General features: G+C 44.4%; 1 protein-coding gene across 2 annotated transcripts in view; it reads right to left on the reverse strand.

Annotated features, from left to right (window-relative positions):
• The window catches only part of SH3BP5 (SH3 domain binding protein 5), a 72,543-nt gene that overhangs the window by 22,408 nt on the left and 29,931 nt on the right, over positions 1–20,204 (reverse strand). For both annotated transcript variants that reach the window (XM_090046406.1, XM_090046405.1), the window contains exon 4: positions 2,358–2,522. In XM_090046406.1, the coding sequence (XP_089902532.1) occupies positions 2,358–2,522 (165 nt within the window). The remainder of the gene's footprint in view (positions 1–2,357; positions 2,523–20,204) is intronic.

Genomic DNA, 20,204 nt, shown 5'->3' on the forward strand with positions numbered 1-20,204 from the left:
GTCTTTTGTTTTCCATTGCTGGCAACAGCAGTATGGACCTTTCCCCAAACTGTCTCAGAGCACCTGCCTGTGGAGCTGGGAGTGTCCATCAGATTAAAGCTTGCATGTTCCGTGGCTTCCCTAAAGTGAGTTGGCTACTGCCAAGCCAAGACTGGACTTTAATTAGTGGGTGAGCACAGTCAACCAAAAGTTTAAAACCTGATAAAAGCCCCAGAGGTTCCCATGTCCCCTCTCCACACCTCCATACTTCACAAGAAAAAAGCCATAGACTGCTCATTCCAAATAAAGGTAACATCTATGGAGGGTCTACAGCTGATTACTTCTGGGCAAGGAATGAAACTACCCTCTTCCTGTCCTTTTGATTTAATGGAACATCAAACACCTGGCAGTGGGGACAACACCACGAAGGATATTCCATTTCCAAATGCCAAGCCTCCCATTTCTTATTGCATTGTTTTGGTATTGAGTATTGTATAAGGCAGCACAGACTTTTAAAAATTAGTTGTGAAGAACTTTTCCTTTTACAGTCAAGTAGCTTCCATAAAGAGCTGGGCACTGTAAAATAACAAATTGTAGGACACAGCTAATGTCACAGTACTGTCTGGCCCCACTTGGAGTGAGGAGTTATTTCACTTACATAGCTGGCAAGATCTGACATGACAGATTTTAACACCAGGTTCGTTTTTGTGTATTAAAAAGTGTTATTTTTGCATTCTGTTAAAGTGACAAAAAACTATAGAAAGTAGAAAAATTCTTCCAAGCACATGCACTACCATGAATGCCACTTTCATTTACATAGCACTTATCCTTCTCTAGATTTCAAAGGGCTAATCTACACCTAAAAGTTAAAGCAGGGTATGATTTTAAAGCATAAAGCATAGTTATTCCTGAATAACTCCAGTGTGGGTACGCTTATTCCAGAATCAGAGTGCCTTCTATACTTCAAACCATTTTGGTAATGGGTTAGACCAAATCAGAACAAGGCTTTCTTACTTCACAGTAAGATCATCCCCACGTGGTATTATTCAGGCTCCCCCTACACATGCAGGTATTGGATCTAATGCATGATCCACCAAACTGCACACAATCACATGTGTGTGGCAGGAGGCGCAACTGTGGGATCATGCATCAAATCCTATCGCGCCTTATTGCTGTCATAGCAGAAGACCAATCCTGGACTCCCCCTGCATCGGCAAGCAGCAGGAACCCACAACTGGGAAACCCTCTTTGCTGAGGGGGCTCCCAAGTGCAGGAATCACACAGCCGAGATTCAGAACCCCGTCAGCTACAGGCAGGGTGTCTGGGTCCCAGCTGCAAGTAAGGCACAGCCGGGACTAAGAGCCCCGTCAGCTGCAGGACTCTTAGTCCCAGCTGTGGGCAAGGCACAGCAGGGACAAAAAGCTTGTGTGGGCTCGGGGGCTTCTTGCTCCCTCGAGCCTTTGGGATCACGTTGGCCACAATCCCAACAGCTTGGGGGTTATGCCCCTATGGCTGGGAATCCCATCAGCTGATGGGCTCCCAGCCATAAGGGAGACCCAGAATTTTTTTCTGCAGTTGCTCAGTTGTTCTAATAAAAGGTATCAGTTCTAAACCAAGAGTTCTAGATTTTTGCATTTCTTTTTGTCTCAGACCAACACAGCTACAAAATTCATCCCTCAAAAATGTATGCACTCTGCTCAATCAAAGCCTCTCTCTTACATAACAATACACTAAGGGCATTCAGCAAACTGTTGGTGCCCAAGGAACTACTTCTGTGGAGCAGTTCCAACTCCAAGAAGCACTGTCCATTCCCATCTTCAGCAAAGCAGCTGCCCATTTCCTCCCTCCTCTTTAATCAGTAGAGGGCAAGGTCTCTGCTACCATCAGATTCAAGGCCCCTTTGACCCAATTTTCTTCCCACTCATTCATTCCAATCCTTTTCAGGGGCAAGGCTACTTGCTCTGGCACCTTCACCCTCAGCAGCATCCCATTCCTGCCTTCCCCTTTCTCACTGCTCCAGTCAGAGATAAGTCTGCTGGCCTCCAACTCAGACACCAGAGGTACAGGCACAGTAAAGCACACCCTGGACAGCTTGCATAGGGAGTACCCTCTCCATCCTTGATTCACATGAGCAGCAGGTCTTGTACCTATCCTAAATGACTCCCCTTGGACCTATTTATGGACACCAGAGTCTTATTTTATCTTTAATAGCAGAACAAGTACTTTTTCACATGGCTACTCATGAGCCAATGTAGCATTATAGATGAACTTACAGCCCCAAAAGGGGGTTTAGCTCTTACAGTATGAAACAACTAGCTCAATGAACAAACAGACTGTGCAAGGCAGACTTAGGGCAAACAATCCCTCATCCATCTTACCCTTTGAGTAGCATGGTTGAGCATCTCTTGCCAGGCAGAGTCAAACTGACGTTTGTCATCCTCCAGCAACCTCTGCTCAGCAAGTGAAATGGTCTCCTTGGCAGCACGCAGCACTTCGGTAGCCCTCTGGAAATCTTGTGTCGCTTTCTGAGCTTCCAGTTGTGCCTAGACAAGAGACACTGCAGTCAAGCTTCAAGGAATATCTAGCATGACAGATTTTAAAGACAGCTTGGCACAGACTATTAAGAGAGACACTCTGGTGCATTTATATCCCATCCTTTTGTTTGGCAGTGACACTCCACCCATTTCCTTGCCTGGGTCACTGCTGGTCAGCAAGCTGTTCACACCCAAACAGGGGCATCTGTAAAGCATTATCATGCTGTTCATTTCCAATAAACCTAAAATGCAAGGCATCAGAGCTTTGCGTAATAAGCATGTGGTTGACAGATGGAGGAATACTGTATGCACTAATTTTAATCAGCTAGAAACAAAAGAAACAGGAGGAAAAAAAACACTCATTACTTCTGCTCACCATAGCTTCTTGTGGTGTTATACTTCAAAAGTATGCACTGAAATCCACAACACTGAGTTCAGAGTTTAAGTCAGTATATAACAAACCAAGCTAAAGAAGATTTTTGAGGTATTATGTTATCATGCAACATAACACAGAGCTTTCTGGTGAGAAAGCTTACAAATTACTACTCCATATTTCTCTTCAACCCTGTAAAAACAAGAGTATAGTCAGCAGCTCAAATCCCCAGTCCACAGGTGGGAGGAGAGAAGAATGAAGCTAAACCAGCTGGTTCAAAAATGCAGTAGGTTATGGGGCACTGAACAAGGCTTCAGTGGAAATGGATCTGGCCCAGGCTCCAATCCTGGGTCAGCTGTTCAAGCCCAAGGGATTCTCTTAACAACAGTGCTTGAAGTAATAGGACTTTAAGAGCTTCGATTAAATAACTGACCTAATAACAACCAGCATTCTAAAAGCATGAGCAAGCACCGGCACAAAAAAACGCTGCTCACATATAAGCCTTTGCAAGGCAATTAATAATACTTCAATATTACTGAATTCATCATGTGCTAATGAAAGTCCAAATCAGAAGCAACTTATCCCAAAAGACATTTATCATCTGGGTTTTCATACTCTAGGGCAGGACACCTAGAAATCCACAGAGATGGAGCCCAATGAAAATATTTGAATTTCAACCCAAAATATCGGAGGACTCAAGAGATTCAGGATTTTAGTTTGGGACCCTCATTTTCACTGACCGAACAGTGACACTAAATGCCAATTGTCAACAAAACCAGACAAAAAAGAGGTACTGGATGACACAGCAACCAAATAAAAAAAGGCTGCCAGTACCATTGCATATTCCTATAGCATCCAGTTAACAGATTAAAGGGATTATAAAGTCTACATATAAATGCACAGACTGATAAATAATTTAGTACCAATGATTTGTGTTCAAGGTTGCTGAGAGATGGCAGGTTTTAAGATTGACAGATAGATAAGAAATTAAAGGTACTGAACATTTTCATATTTTGAATGGAGCACTCATTTTTATGACCACCACTGAATCATTTCACCTAGCAGAGGTTATGATCTTAAGGTTTCCCAATTCAGTTTTTTTTTTTTTTTTTTTTTACTTCTTTCTGACCAGCTTCATTACCAGAACGCTTTTTCCCCCCTAACCAATGAACATCCATTTACATAACAGTACAACCCCTTTTAAAGTAACAAACCCAAGATGAGTTATATCATTTAACTGGAAGTCACACACTTTCCTACTATATAGTAAGTGTTTCCAACTCTTGCCTGGAAGATCTTTCAAATACCAAAAAATGCATTAGATGTACTTAATATTCAGTACCACTTCAATGTTTTTTTAAATGAAATTATCAGATGCAAGAGTAAAATCTCTGCATTGACTAGATATAATAGAACAACCAGAAACACATCTTTGAAAAGCATGGCATGGCACGAGGTGTTTGATCCTAACAGAATGCAAAGGATTCTGGGACATGGGACAAAGATTTCTGCTGCATGATATCCCATAAAGGAAATCATGGGTAGGTGTTACAGACACAAAATATGGTCACTTGGGAAAAAACTAAAATTTCAGCTATACAATATGAAATAAATGGAACAATGAGAATATTATCAGGGGTGACCACCAGGATCTGGGGGAACATCTGTTCACCAGAGCGCCCCAAGGGATGACGAGGTCGAACGGTCACAAACTCCTGCAAGACCGTTTCAGGCTGGACATCAGGAAGAATTTCTTTACTTTACTGTCCGAGCCCCCAAGGTCTGGAACAGTCTGCCAGCGGAGGTGGTTCAAGCACCTACATTGAACACCTTCAAGAGTAAATTGGATGCTTATCTTGCCGGGATCCTATGACCCCAGCTGACTTCCTGCCCTTTGGGCAGGGGGCTGGACTCGATGATCTCCCGAGGTCCCTTCCAGCCCTAATGTCTATGAAATCTATGAAATTCTGAGACATCTGTCTGCAGCATGTACTCAACACCAGCTGCATCAAGCACCTTCACTATTGAAACATGGATAAGGGATAGACAACTTTCCAGGGCAAAAGAACCCATGCCAGATCAGAAGCAACAGGACGGGCAGGCACTAGGAGCTGGCCACCGTCAGCATTTGTCCCCACTGGAGAACGACCACAGTCAGTGGTTGTCCTGGCTGCAGTGTGCAGAAAGTGCCCTCAGCCAATGCTCCACGCTGCTGAATCCTGCCAAAGCCCCGCGTCCAGAAGCCAGGTCCAGTGGTTCTGCAGGCTGTAGGTTGCTGACTCCTGGCACGGATGATTATAGAAGCAAAGTATCCTTAGAGCAAAAAATATTACCCGATTTAAAAAAGAGTTTCTCAAAGTAGTAAAATACTGTTTCCCTCCCAATCTTCAAAAAATTCTGCAAGCTGTTTAGATTTCCTCCCCTTTATCATACATCAGAAATATATTTCAGCCTACAGCTACTCTGGACAAATATATTTGTGTTGGGAGTTCCTCTCTTACCCCAGGAGAAATCCAGGAACAATCACATCTTCAGCCACAACAATACCATATTATTATTTTTTCCAACTTGGCTAGCTGCCATCTTGCCTGCACCTGCTCTCATGCTTGTGTCCAGAAAAGAAAGGAGCCGGAGGTAAATAAAAAGAACAGACTTCCAGAAGTCAGGAAAGCAACAACAAGCCTCTGCGAAAAGTGCCATCCCCTGCCCAAATGTATCTACTTAGAAGATATCGTGTAGTGTGCTTGGCTGTCTGGCCGGGGCATGGGGAAGCACGCTGCCACACAAGACTGCTCTACAAGCTCCTTTACCAGTCCCAGCAAGGCAGTGATGGGTAACACTGCCTCCCCAAATGATACAATCAAGCACATCTAATCAAGCAGCTGCTGCTCAGGGCCACATTGCTCTGCCTCCCAGCCCTCCTGCCTCCAGCCCCAACAACCTTGCAGCCAGCAGAAACTTATTCCTCCTTCCCATCCATAACAGTCTACTCCAAGAAGTGGCAGTAGGTACTGACCTGACTGCAACCACGAACCTTTATGCACTCTCTAACACCAAGTCTGAATTTTCCAAACTCAGGTTCATTATTCTTGACCGCTTTTCTTCAGAAATTCTTACTCCATATTTTATTCCTTTTCCAGGTGCTCCTCCTCCTTGTGTGTTAAAGATTGGTGTGCTGCACTCCCTTCCTCTTTGCCAGTTTAAAAGACATCCCCCAAATAGTTCTGCTGGAGGATGCAGCTACTAGTCCGGGTACAACCCCCTCTTGACAAGTGACTGCTCTGCCATTTCAGCCAACACCCCCCACCAAGTATCACAAGAGACATCTCTTCCAGTTAATGCACGATAATGACATTGCAGCAACTCCAAACCTAGACAGAGTGAATATATTAAAACTAAGCCAGCACATTCATTCCTTTTCCCCTTTCCTTCTATCTACATTCCCTTTTTTATTTTAGCCTGGTGAGCTCCACAAGTCCACAAGCTGCTGAACCAATATTCATTTATACAGAGCCACAGTGCAGCACAGCCAGAGCATTCCTTCAAGGTTAACAGACAGCTAAGAATACATTGTGACAGCTACTCCACCAAGCATCTGATCTCCAACTACATGTAGGGAATGAGTGGCAGGACTTGAGTTGCCAAGAGACGGCATAGAAAGTGCTCTGACTGTGCCAAGTCTGCTCACACTGGCTAGGGACAGACATTTAAAAAGCTGGAGCCCAAATTGATTCAATTTTTGCAGGTTAGTCTAACCTCTGTAGATTGAAGCAACTTGCAAGCGAACAGACATCCACTTTTGATTCTGGAAAGGCAGACACGCCTGCAGTGGCTCAAGCCAGAAGCCAGGGGGGTGCTAGAGTGAGTCCTTGGCTTCAGGGAAGCTATGCTGGGGTGGCCAGGCCTCGGCAAGCCCAAGTATGATTGGGGACAGGTTTAAACCCCCTCCCTGGCCTGCAGGGACCCCCACCCCCTGCCACTCTTAGTGGCAGCTGTAGAGTAAAGTATCATAGAGGGCAAAGGTGAGGCACCTGTTGCCTGCTTGCAGCAGCACTGGGCACTTGGAGTAGGCAGCTGCACACAAGTCATGGGGCTGGGCCAGACCAGGCTGCGGCAATCCATTGCCTCCCCCTGCCACTGCCCACAACCATGGCCCATAGAAGCCCTTTCCAAGCACCCAGGGCCACTACGAGCAGGCAGAGGGTGACAGGTGTCTGACCTCTGCCCAGCTCTCAGCTTTGGACCCCAACCAAGCTGTGCCTGGCACAGGGGATGGCAAGCCCACAATGGGGACTGTTTCCCCCCCAACCTCCTCAGCCAGCCTACCAGCTAAGCAGGAGGTGTGGGGGGAACAAATGGCCTACCCCATGCCCGGTGGAGGGGGGAAGCCAGCAGTAGGGGCTTTACCCCCAGCCCCCATCCCAGCTGGAAGCTGAGTCTATTCCACAGCAGAGGAAGGCATGATGGGAAACTGACCCTTATCTGACACCTTAGTCAGGAGGGATATGAGCCTCCCCAGGGACCAGGGTGGTCCCCGCATGGCCAGTCTCACCAACTGAGGGGGGAAGTGTCCACGTTTCATCTGGCTTTCTCACTCCCCAGCTGGCCCTCCCACCTGCCAATCACCTAAGCAGAGAGCTTGGCCTGTCAGGGGGTGGACGTGCACCCCTTATGCATCACCACTGCATTTTGTTACAGGTTTAAACCAGTTCCTGACCCCTTAAACCAGTTTATGTGAAAGCCAAGGAGGAGAAAACCTAGCCACTGCCACAGGTTTTCTCCTCCTTGGCCAACTTTACTTATAAGAGGACTAAATGTGCAAACAGTTAGGCAAAGTAACTGACTTCTCATTTAAGAGGTATCAACATGTACTCACCAGAATGTGCAGAACATCGTACATATAGCAACTAGCAAAATTATGGGATTTTTTTTCTTTAATTTTATTTTTTTAAAAGGAACAGTAGGAAGTTGCTTTAACAGCACTTTAAGGTAAATTGGTCTAGAATAACTCAGTTACTTTAGACAAATTTGCAAAGCAGCAATTTTACCTGAGTTCCTAGAGCAGAGTATTCTCAAATACGATGAACAACTTTAGTTTATAAAAAAAAATCCCTTGGCTAAAATACAGAGTGAGGGTAGCTGCTATTCAGAGTAAGGAATGAAGCCAAGTTACAGTCCAAGGTCACTATTCTAAAACAAATTTTGCTCGTTAATGGTAAGCCAGTGAACTTCTTGTTCATTAATCTTTAAACAATTATTTTAATGTGGCTTGCTACCAGCTAATCCTTTCCTACTACTAGAAAATTATTAACTGACTTCCAGCTAGATGATTCAGAGACAAACGAGAAGTTTCACGTTTCCCCTTGTTATCATCTCTTGTTCAATTAACACAGTCTTTTAGTTACAATTGTGTGCAATACAGCACAGAACAGGTTTGAGAACAGGAACTTTGTTGTATCAGTTGCCTATCAATATGGCCAACTCTAGTTATCTGAAACATAGGGAAGGGTTTTCCCCATTCAGTTTGGGGTACTCCAACATATACAGGCTCTTACCACAGACACAATTCTGAGCACTTGCCACTCATGCATATTCTGGGAGTGAAGAAGAGTCTTATCCTAGTGTTCTTTTCCTGGTCATCACAGTGCTGGGGTTTATCAATTCGGCAGCTGCCAAATTCAAAGCAAAAAGTATTCTTTCAAGATCCCAGTTTCAGGCTGAATGAAGCAGCTGATCGGTCTCCACTCTTTTAGCATAGAATTTCGCACTCTGACTCAAATGCTAATAAATAGTAAGAATACTCCATTTTGGTTATGCGAAGAGTCTAAAGATATTTCAAAATGGAAGTACTGACACACTTAGCACTGGAGGTCAAATGTTTAAATAAAATGCAATAGGTTTTGTATGCCATGCTTCATACACTGCCAGAACACAAACAGTTTAAATTATAACTAGAAGGAAAAGGAAAAATATACCCAGATCCAGATATTTCTCAGACCCAGGCATAGTAGCATCTGAGCACCTAGAGATGGGCCTGAAGCACGACTTTTCCAGAATCTTTGGTTTATCTAACTACTGTGCAAGAATCTGTCACATCAGGTCACAGGCAGTCACGTCTGGGGGCCACTTGGGGTTCAAGGGACTGACCAGAGTCCAAAGGAGGGAGCAGAATCTAGGTATGGGCCATGTCAGGAAGCCAGGAGGTCAATCCAAGAACTGGGTCCGGGAACAAGCTGAGTCACATAGCTGGAGGGTCAAATCAGGTTGAATAGCCAGGAGATCAAGCAGAGAGTAGGGTCTAGGCATAAGCCACAAAGCATCAGGCAGAACATGGAGGAGTCAGAAGGCAAGCCAGGAGATCAAGCACAGAGCAAGCAGAGGCACAAACTGTAAGCAACAGCAAAGCAGTCTGGGTAGGTTAGCCTTGTAACCCATTACAGGAAGCTTCCTGGGCCAGGGGCTTATATGGGAGAGTGTAAGGTGTCAACTGACTGACTGGCCATCCCAGTAGCAGGGAGTGGGCAGGTGGCTAGGCCTAGATGGAGGTTTCTGGACACCTGTGGCCAGCCTAAATGGTCAGCTGGAGAAGTGGCAGACAGGGATGAGTAGCTGATATGGGCAGGCCAAGGTCCTGAGTTTGAGGTAACAGCCTAACAACCCCAAAATACCAGCAAGCATACCTTAAGAGTCACTCTCACTGCCTTGCACATCTGTCTGGGTGCCCTTGTCCTGCTCCCAATGCCTGCTTCATAGTTCTTCCACTTCCTCCAATTACAAGAAACCCTCTGAAGAAACGTGATTAGCACCAAATCCTGTGGCTTTGGTTCATCTCTAAAATGTTCTTATGTGCATATTATAAAGGATTTCAGGGGGAGAGAGGAGAACAAAGAGGTCCTACCACTGTTCAAAATGCAAGGGTGAAAGAAAAACAGTTACAGCACATTATCCTTATTTGTTTCTCCCCATTACATTCTACAGTGCATCTGAAGTTTAGTAAGTGGTATAGTTTAACATTTTGGCTGGAACAGTATAAAAAAGGCTAAGAATTTCCCAGTGATGTTCAAGGCACTTGTGTCAGGCAGACTATTTTGTTGATCCTTTTCCAGTTGCCAACGAACTCCTAGAAAGGTCTTCTGAAAAGAAAAGAAATCTTAGTTGGGCAGCCCAGCAAGGAAGGTAGGTCCCAGACTCATCAAATGAGGCTCTACAGGGGTTAGCCCAGGGATGGGCAATTATTTTGGGCAGAGGGCCACTTACTGAGTTTTGGCAAGCCATCGAGGGCCACATGACAGGCAGCCCAGGGCAGATAAATATTAATTTTCTGCATTTTTTAGGGGCCCTGCAGGCCAGATAGAATGGCCTGGCAGGCTGCATCCAGCCCCTGGGCAGCATTTTGCCCACCCCTGCTTTAGCCCAAGCAGATTTAAGCACAGCAATAAACTGTTAATGTTACAGAAATAAAAGCTTGATTGGATTTCACCATACATTGAAAAAAGCCACCAAATAGCTCTCAAATAACTGGAAGAGATCAGCTCCCTGCTTAGAGTTAGTCTCCAGAAAAGAAGCTCTGCAATCTTGTCATCTCTGCAAGAATATTTTGATGTAGGATCAGAAGGAAGGAAAAGCCGGCTGAAAAAAAATGAGACATTGTTTCTAAGGAACTAGAGGAAGGGAGAAATACTGGGATCAACATGTTCATGGGAAGAATGTCAGGGGCGAAAAATCCACTTAGGAGTACCAGGAGATAGAATAAGATCTCAGGAAACTATGTCTATCCTCTAAGTTCAATGACTGGCATATAAAATGGAAAAAAAATTAAAGAACCAAGAGATGAGCTTGATTGATGCTTTATGTTAGATAGTGTTTAATTATGCAGTTATATCTTAAGGATTTTCCAAGAACCAAGCAGAATGTACTACATCCTTCTTATTAAAGTCCCATTCATTACTTGACTGGAGTGTGTATAAAAGTTGTATATATGCACAGACATGTACATGTACACACACATGTGCACACATGCTTCCTCTTCCCTCTTCTCCAAATATAAGAACTCAGCATAAAATCAAAACAAAATCAGAGACGAGGAACTGGGGCAAACCATCTGAAATGTAAGCCTCTCTCCCTTTTCCCAGGCTGCAAATATATGCTAATCAGGTACTTATAAAATTCAAAGCCTCTGCAGCAACCCCATTATAGCAGATTTATGAGAAGCTCAAGATGAGCTATATATAAATCTACAATTATTCTCTGCATTACTGTCAGAACATCTAATCTCTCTGCCATTCTTACCTGGAGCTTGAAACTCCTCTGTATCTTTGAAACTACCATTAAAGAGAGATTACACTTCATGGAAGATAAACTTGCCTTCTCAAAAGTAGGTTAGGGGATTTTAAGCCTTTTCAGATGAACTTTAAAACCTCCAACATTTGGAGCATGAACTATTTCCTCCTTGCACCATAAATAATGAAATGTCTGTGTAATGCAATGATCAGAAATCTCTAGATCAAGTAACTTGCTTCTTTTTCCTTCTTCTAGAGGCTGAATTGGTCAGGAATCTACCTCTTGATTTATTTTCATGGTTGATTTTTTTTCCATAAGAGGGAAGAGAAGGTAAGACTAGGGCAACATGGCAGGCTTGGAGAGACTTCTAGCTCATCTTATAGCAATATTCTCATGCAAAAAGTCCCTTTCCCACCACACACACATACATAACTTGTGCATTTCATGTGTTTGCCTGCACACTAACAAAAGAAAAAACACTCAAAACCTTTGTCACCTAACACACAACTAAAGCCCCTTTTCAGGGGCTAAAATGAGATAAAATGCTCAGACCTAAACCCATGTGGCACTTCACCCAGCCTACAACCTCAATTCATATCATGTATGCATGTGCTTTGTTGTCACAAAGGCAGACTGTAGCAACCACATGGCATTGCTAAGTGCCAAATAAAGGAGACGACCTTACAGACTGGAGACACTTCCTCCCGTGACTGTTTCTGTAGAGAGAACACATTGGAAACTCTCCAAATACTGTACATGTATTGCCAAGAAGGCTGTAAAGTCTCCAGTCCTAGTCTTGTAGGTGATAACCAGTCAGAGCTGTTCTCCTTCAATATATTTCTGGTCATCTTAAACTGTTGAGATGGTGTGATAGTTGCCCTACTCCATTGTCTTTTAAACAATGATCTTCCAGGCGTCTCCATAGGATGCACAGAGATCTCACAAAACTCAAATCACATGCCCAATCCCTACCTGTTGTTTCAAAAAGAATACGATTTTAAATTAAACTAAACTTGCTCCCCTTCTTCAGCACTTCTCTGGCAGTCAGGTACGCCATGCTGTACTAATTAAAAATGGCACAGGCAGGCTTCTCATGCAGCCAACACCATCTGTTAGTGGTATATTTGAATACAGCCAAAAAAAGAGAGTGAGCTGTCCATCCCCTTCTTCTGCTAGAAAATGAGATTACAGGAACACAGCCAGTCTGGATAAGATGCTGCGTTTTAAAGAGTGTCCAAATAAAATACAGAAATGCTCAACTAGAGTCCAAGACCCTGCACAACTATGTCAGCAAGTAGCACATATAGCAAGTTTGAGGTTATATTTTACAGTTGTTTTCTAAAAATCACAGGAACGAACCTGGCAAACGTATTACTTTGCAACTGACAGTTGCCTTCCCTGATGAAGTACAATGCAGCTACAAGGGCCAAAATCCTAAGGACACAGGCTGGAAGACTGAAGTGTCCTACCATTGCACATTCCTCTCTCTAATTATTAGCGATAATAAGCATTCAGTGAACCACGCTATAGACCAGATTCACGTCCCATTTAATCAGCATCAAAGCATCAGTATTTATTCCTACAGATTCTCTAAGGGAATAGCATTAAGGTTATGTAAACACCCTCCACCCCTTCTTCACAGACAAACACATAAGTAAAAGAAATAAATGAAGATGCGATTCCATTCGTACATGCAATGAGCTGTTGAGGATACTCATTCAGCCATTCAGCCACTGGTCTGAATCACCACCAATTGCCCAAACCATCAGCCAGGTAAGGGACAGCAACAATGCCCTCTGAGAGCAGGGTTTAGCCAGTCTTGTCTAACTGAAAGGAAAGAGACTAACACCACAGAAAAGATGAAACAGAAAAGGTACACAAGGGCCAGGAAGAGCCAGGAATGCAGACAATCACACTTCCAAGAAGCAAAAACCTGAACAATAAGAGTGCACTTAGAGAAAAAAAAAAATTAAAGAAACAACATCCAGAAGCCTGCCCATCAAACCACAAGTAAAATGTAGATGACCCGGGGGGGCGGGGAGGGGAAGAGACAAAAACCACACTTGCAAAACCTCTTCTATGGTCTTCTCAGGAAAATTTTTCTTCTCTTTAATACAGAAAACTGGCTACCAAGAGGGAGTGATAGTTATACTACTGGTAAGAAAAGTAAGAATGAGAGAGAAGGGCATGAGCTCAGGGCACAGACTAAGAAGGAGTGCAGAATGGAGGTCCCCTAGAAAATCTGCACCTTTCTCTGGGCAGTGGTACTCATCAACAGCTTCCTGCAGGGGAGGTGTACTGCTTTTAGGAATAACCACTGCTACAAAAAGAGGTATCATCACAGCCAGCACCCAATGGGTTAACACCGCAACCACTGCCCTCTACCCCCATCCTTTTCCTGACTCCTTTTTTGCTGCCGAATTGACCATTTCTAATTTCCAGGGGCACACGTCAATGTGGGTGATGAAGCAGCAAAGGCTGCAACAGGGGAGGATGAAAGGGTCTCTACATCTACAAGCTGTTGCACTAACCTCCTGGGTACTGGCCATGGTATTGGCAAAGGCTGGCCTAAGAAATAAACCACACCAGTTATATCTCCATTTCTTAGAGGGCAAACTAGCCAAAACAGGCAAGTCTCATTACTACAGGGAATTTAACCTCTTCAGATGATCTTTCCTAGAAACTGACAGTCAGGATATGTATATTAAAACTAAGTTACCGTGGGCTAGAAGGGAGTTCTGCCCCCACTGTGTCCTGTGGCAACTGGTTCCTATGTATCCAAGAGTTCATAATGCAAACCACTGTACTGAAAACTTTAAACAAAGCAGGATAGAGGTAGCAATTGCCAATAACATCAAGGAACAGTACGTGCATTAGGGTAGCAACCACTGAAGTGAGCATTCGTTATTTCATTATGAACTTTCTCTTACCAAGATCATGGGCAATAAGTATATTTACCCATCTTTCCTCATAAAAATATAACTGAGATACCTGCACTCACTTTGGCCGTAATCTGTGCCAAACATACAAAACAGGTACACAGCATAAAACATATGTACAGTTATCTCCTGTATACCACACTCACCGACTTAGTGTTTGAAATAATACATTTGCATAGTTTGCAGCCTGTTAAAAAAAACAACAACAACACTTGAGGTTGACCATACAAGAGGGGAAAAACAGGAAGGGAAAAGCCAGGAAAGCAGATAAGAAAGAGCAGCAAATGAAAGATGAGATACATTAACTCTGTGGCATTTCCCTTGGGCTTACTTTGATATTCAATTCTCTACCCAAGTTTCCTTTTTTAGCATGTGTAACATTTTGTATTGGCAACACACCTGCACTGTAGCGGCCTCAAGGGAAAGTATAGGTATTGCTGCTTTGGGCTTTTGATACATGAGACTGCGTAAGAGGTGGTTCAGAATCCAAGAGGCAGCCAGCAAAAAGAAGGTGGCCAATAAGTGGGATTTGCCTCCATTTAACATCCCGATGATCCTCAGCTACTTAGCCACCACCCCACTCCAGCATCTATGGAGGAGCACAGCAGCTTGGTGAGTGAAGCCACTAAGAACCACCAGTAGAATGATTTTTACCATATCTTCCCACATAACCCACACCTTTCCCTCAAGAAAACAGCTGGCGAAAACTGGAGCCTACATTATATTCCAGGAAAAGAGCTCTCCACAGGTTCAGAAATTTGATGGGGGTTGGAGCAGTGGCAGCATTAATTGTTAGCAGGAATTCTTCCAATTGTCTACATGAATAAAGATCATTATCCGCTTCCAGGAAGTACGGTAGTCATTGCAGCAATACAGTGTTAATTAACAGCTTCAGATGGTGGAATATCCCAGGGAAGACTTCTGTTGTTCACAGGCAGTAATTTACGCAAAATACGCATCTTTCATCAGAACAGTTTGTCCTTCACCAGTCTGTCTGTGAAAGATGGAAATGTGGCAAACAAACCACCACCACTCCTGATTAATTAGGCAATCAAAATAGCAACTACATCACCACATCCCAAACACAAAGGGCTTCTATAGATATGCAGAGAGGCTGCTCCAATGCGTTGTAATTACACTGTGCCAAAGCAGACACGATTAATCGAGTCTGCTGGAGCACAGTAACTACCGCACTCCAACAGATTCCAACTCATTTGTCGAGCTCTCGTTAAAGTGCCCTGCCACCATTTTTAAGTGCAGGGAGACTGATACCATGACACTCTGGGCACTTAAATAAGACCAACCCTCGGAGCTGCTCTAATTAAAGTGCCCCCTTCCTTCCCCATTCCCAGAGCATGTCTATAAACACCCAAAAGGACATGGAACACCAAGTCCTAATGCTGAAGCAATTAAAGAGGGATGATATAGGCACAGCATGCAAAATCCTAAATTACATAGGCAGAAACTTTACTCATAAGCAGGGATCCTGTTTCTGTCTGTTTGAAAATCCCAAATTCTCCCATTAAAACCCCCAAATCCATGTTTTTCCGTGAAATGCCACAATATATATAGGTATCAGTTGAACACAATGTTTTATTGATATAAATAATGCTTTGTGGCACTGAGAAGCCCTGATATCCCGGTGCCCTGCCCCTGCTGCTGGCCTTCATTCCCAAGCCACAACCCTGCTGATGCCCCTTACTCTGGTTCAGCTGCAACCCTGTGCCCCATTGTGGGCACAAATCTTGGGGGGCATATCCCTCCCCTTACATTGCCTGTGCCCCCTTCTGCCCTGCCCCCACTAGACTTACTAGGCAGAACTGAGAGAGCTGCTCTCCACCACTGCCTGGATGCCACATGCATGTGTGCATGCGCATATGCACGTGACGCCCTCTGCATCCTGCTTCTCCCAACCCCAAAAAGCCCCTTGTAGGCTGAAATTCTACATTTTTCTCCTTTAAAGGGGAAAATCCACATTTTTCTCTACTAAAGGATAAAAATCAGTGTTTTTCTGCTGCAAATAAAAAACCCAGATCCCTGCTGGTAAGATGGCTGAAATTTAGTTCTCACTTTCCAGGACTGTCCAAACCCAAACCACTGTCTGGAGCATAGTTTTTCATATGTTTTACTACTGATTCTTTTCCTCCTGTAGCAATTGATGGAAACTCACAGAACCCTAAACTTTGGTCATGCCAGGTAAGTATTTAAATAAATGAGAGAAAAACTACAAACTGCTGATGTTCCAGTTGGAAACCAGGGGAACACTGAGCAAAGTGGCAGAAGAGGGGATAGGATGAAACACCATAGGAGCCAGCTGCTTGGGATTTAATGAATAAATGAAATTTGCTTGGCTACTTGTATACTGTTGCATAACAGGTTGAACAGATGTGACAGGAAGAGGAGTAGTACATTCAGAATCTTTACGTCACAAATCTGATCTCTGACCTTAACTTTTCAAGTCTCACCAGGTCCCATGTACAGTTCTCCCGGTGGCTTTGAACAGTTTGTCTAAGACCCTTAACTCTCCCAGATGACAGACTCGAGAAATAAATTGTAAGCTGGGTTCTAAAATTCAGTCACCCAAAGCCTGTTTGCTAAATGAGTCAAATCTTCCTTGTCTTCATTCCTTCCTAGTTGTATTCAGATCTTTGGCCTAATGTACCATACTGAGAACCGAATATACAGAATGAAAATAGGCTTTACCATTTTTTGCTTGTTTTTTTCTCTTTTTCTTTTTTTTTTATTATTATTATTAATTTATTTTTTACAAAAGCAAAAAAAAGGTTATGGAGGAGTGATCTGTCCAGTGACTGTGCAGATCTTGCTTCATATACTTGAAAACAGAGAGGGTGGGAACCATGATACACTGACAACAGTATACAGGGGTTAGTCACCATTGATCAGATCCTCAAGTGACAGCACAAAAGACACTCCACAATTTAGAGTATGTGAAAGATTTCCTCTTCCTAACCCAGTGGATATCCTGCTCTAGAAATAAACATAATTCCCGTGGCTTCTAGAGTCTGCAGTGGAAAAGCAGGAAGCAACTGCCCTCCCTAAATAGTTATAGCATGTCAAACTCCCTCCCTCTTGCTATAATTCATGTGAGGCTTCAACTTGGATTTGTGCCCAGTCACACAGCCAAAGCATACACCATATTTCAAACCCCACAAACAAAAAAGGAGACCGATATATTTTGAAGCTTCCCTTGTAGTCAGGCCAAGGAAACTCCATGTTTCACAGCAGAACTTACGTCACGCTGACCCAGCTTCCCCAAGACGATGGCAGGAAGGGAGCATCAATAGATTTAATTATGTATTTCATCATGAAAATTAAGTGGTCACCAGGGAAAATGGCTGACATAAGGAGCAGGTCCCTGGGGAATCAAATACTGGGAGGGCTGCAATAAAGGCTCTGAGAAAATAAATGTGTCACAACCCACAGCCTCCTCCTCCTGAGCTTGTGTAGAGCTTTAAGGTGTCTGAACAATTCTTCTTACCTCCTTCTTGTGTATTTCCTCTCATTTGAAATTCTCACAGGTTGTTAGATTGCCAACTTCCAAGTCTCTCTGTCCCAATCTGTCTTCTTTTTCCTTCAAAACTGCTTTAGTCACTACCTCCATAAGAGCTTTGTTCCATGTCAAAAACACTATGACTACATTTCACAGATGTCAAGTGAGGAAGCAGAATGTGAAACAAGCCCACCCCCTGTCCCAAATGAGCCTGGGATTCCCACCCAGGGTCCCTAGCAGGGAAGTGAAACCAGAGCCTTTTCACTACCCCCACCCTGCAGACTGTGGTCTCAGTACAGTCCAGGCTTCATTCCAGAGTGCCCCTTGCCCTGCATGTGTTTGGGGGTGGGAGGTGAAGAGTGGTGCAGTTTGGGATGCCTGAAGGACTGACCAGACACTACTCACAGAATGCTCCGTCTCTACATAACACTGAGCCAGTTCATGAAAGAGCAGCTCAAAACAGTACTTGATTTTCCCAGGGTGCTTTTGAAACATTTCAGGAAGTTTAAACCTGTCTTAAGTGATATGTACATGTTGGGTGCCTGAACACAAGTGTGGTGGCTGCTCTGATATGCTGCAATTACAGCACATTGGAAGAGACTTGATTAATCAATTAATCAAGTCTGCTGGTAATGAGCCTGTGGTAATTACCATGCTCCCACAGCCTCCTGCGTCTCATGTATCAGCATCCCCACCCTTAAAAATGGCAGTGGGGGAGCTTGAGCTAAAGCTCATTGAACGGGCTTTAGTACAAGCACTCCCACACCATTTCCAAGTGCTGGGACACTGCTTCACAAAATACTGCAGTGCACCAGTAAAAGCGCCACCTGCTCCATTCCTGGAGCATATGTAAAAGTCCTCATGAGTTTTAACATGCAATTAGAATATCCTAAGCATGACATCTGTCCACCTCCTAAGAGACCAGGATTAGAGTTTGCTAGCAGCAATACAGGATCTAAGAATAATGCCATTTTCACTCATAGCAAGGGTTCTAGCAATGATCCAAACACAGTAGAGCTCACACGAACAGAACAGCATTGTGCGGCATCACAGGCTATGGCTGTAGGAAGTTGCTATTTGTATTTTATTTGAAAGACTTGCAAAAAAAAAATTAAAAGATTCACTGTATCGAATTTCCTTCCTTTGGAAACATACCTCCAAACTCAACTAGGTGTAGGACCTGCCCAGGAAAGAGCTCAGGTATATACCAAGGGACCAGTTGTCTCTCAGGAAGGGGGGGTGCCCAGGGCTCCCTCGGGGGAATTAAGGTGTCTCTTCACTAATGCAAGAAGCATGGCGAACAAGCAGGAGGAGCTTGCTCTCCTGCTTGCAAGTAGTAAAATCAACCTGGTTGGCCTAGTGGAGACATGGTGGGATGAAACTTTTGACTATACAGTAGACATAGAGGGCTATAAGTTGTTTAGAAGACATAAAAAGGGGAAAAAAGGTGAGGGGGTTGTGCTCTATGTTAGGGAGCAGTATACCAGTTCTACCTTCCAAATGGGACCACAGGAAGGCTTAACTGAGACCCTGTGGGTCAAACTTCAAGGAGGCCGGGGGGAGAGGGATCTGGTGGCAGGGGTTTACTACAGGCCACCACATCAGAAGGAAGAGCTGGATCTGGAATTCTCCAGGCAGCTTGGGGAAGCCATGTGTGCAAAGGATGTTGTGGTCATGGGTGATATGAATTACCCTGACATCAACTGGGAGAAGCAGTTGGCCAGGTCTAGCCACTCACGAAGGTTCCCAACGTCCGTACAGGACCTACACCTCATGCAGGAGGTACACATTCCCACTAGAGAAAATGCCATACTGGATTTGGTGTTAGCCTCTGGGGACAACCTGGTGAGGGAGGTGCTAGTACAAGGGAGGCTAGGGGACAGTGATCATGAAGTGATCCAGTTTGCTATTCAGAGAAAGTTGGGGAGGGTAACTAGCACAGCGCAAATGCTTGACTTTAGAAAAGCCAACTTCGATGTGCTCAGGGCAGTAGTCAGGGAGGCACTCAGAGCCCAGGGGGTAGCTAGTATGGCAGTCCAGGAAAGGTGGTCCTTCCTCAAGAAGGCTATCCTTGGGGCGCAGCACAACGCAATTTCTCTGTGCAGGAAGGCAGGAAAAGGGTCCAAGAAACCCTCATGGCTGAGCGCGGATATCCAGGCTGGCCTGAGGGCAAAGAAAAAAAGCGTACTGGCAGTGGAAGCAGGGGGCAGGGACAAAGGAGGAGTACACCTCCCTGACCCGAGCTTGTAGGGATTTGGTAAGGAAGTCTAAAGCAGCACTGGAGCTTACATTAGCGTCTGGGATTAAGGATAACAAAAAGTCCTTTTTCAAGTATATAGGTAGCAAGAAGTCTCGGGGTAACATTGGATCCCTACGAGGCAGGGCGGGGCAGTTGGTGATGGACGCGCGAGAGAAGGCAGAACTCTTCAACAAGTTCTTTGCCTCCGTGTTCCTGTCTGCTGACAATGGGGTGTTCTTGGGTGATAGCGTAGAGAGGCCTAGGAAGGAGTCCCCCGACTGTTAGTTCAGACCTAGTTAAGGATTACCTGGAGGGCTTAGATGTGTCCAAGTGGGTGGGTCCAGATGAC

This window comes from Crocodylus siamensis, chromosome 5, assembly GCF_052110815.1.
Source record: "Crocodylus siamensis isolate JL-2025a chromosome 5, ASM5211081v1, whole genome shotgun sequence".
Taxonomy (NCBI): domain Eukaryota; kingdom Metazoa; phylum Chordata; order Crocodylia; family Crocodylidae; genus Crocodylus; species Crocodylus siamensis.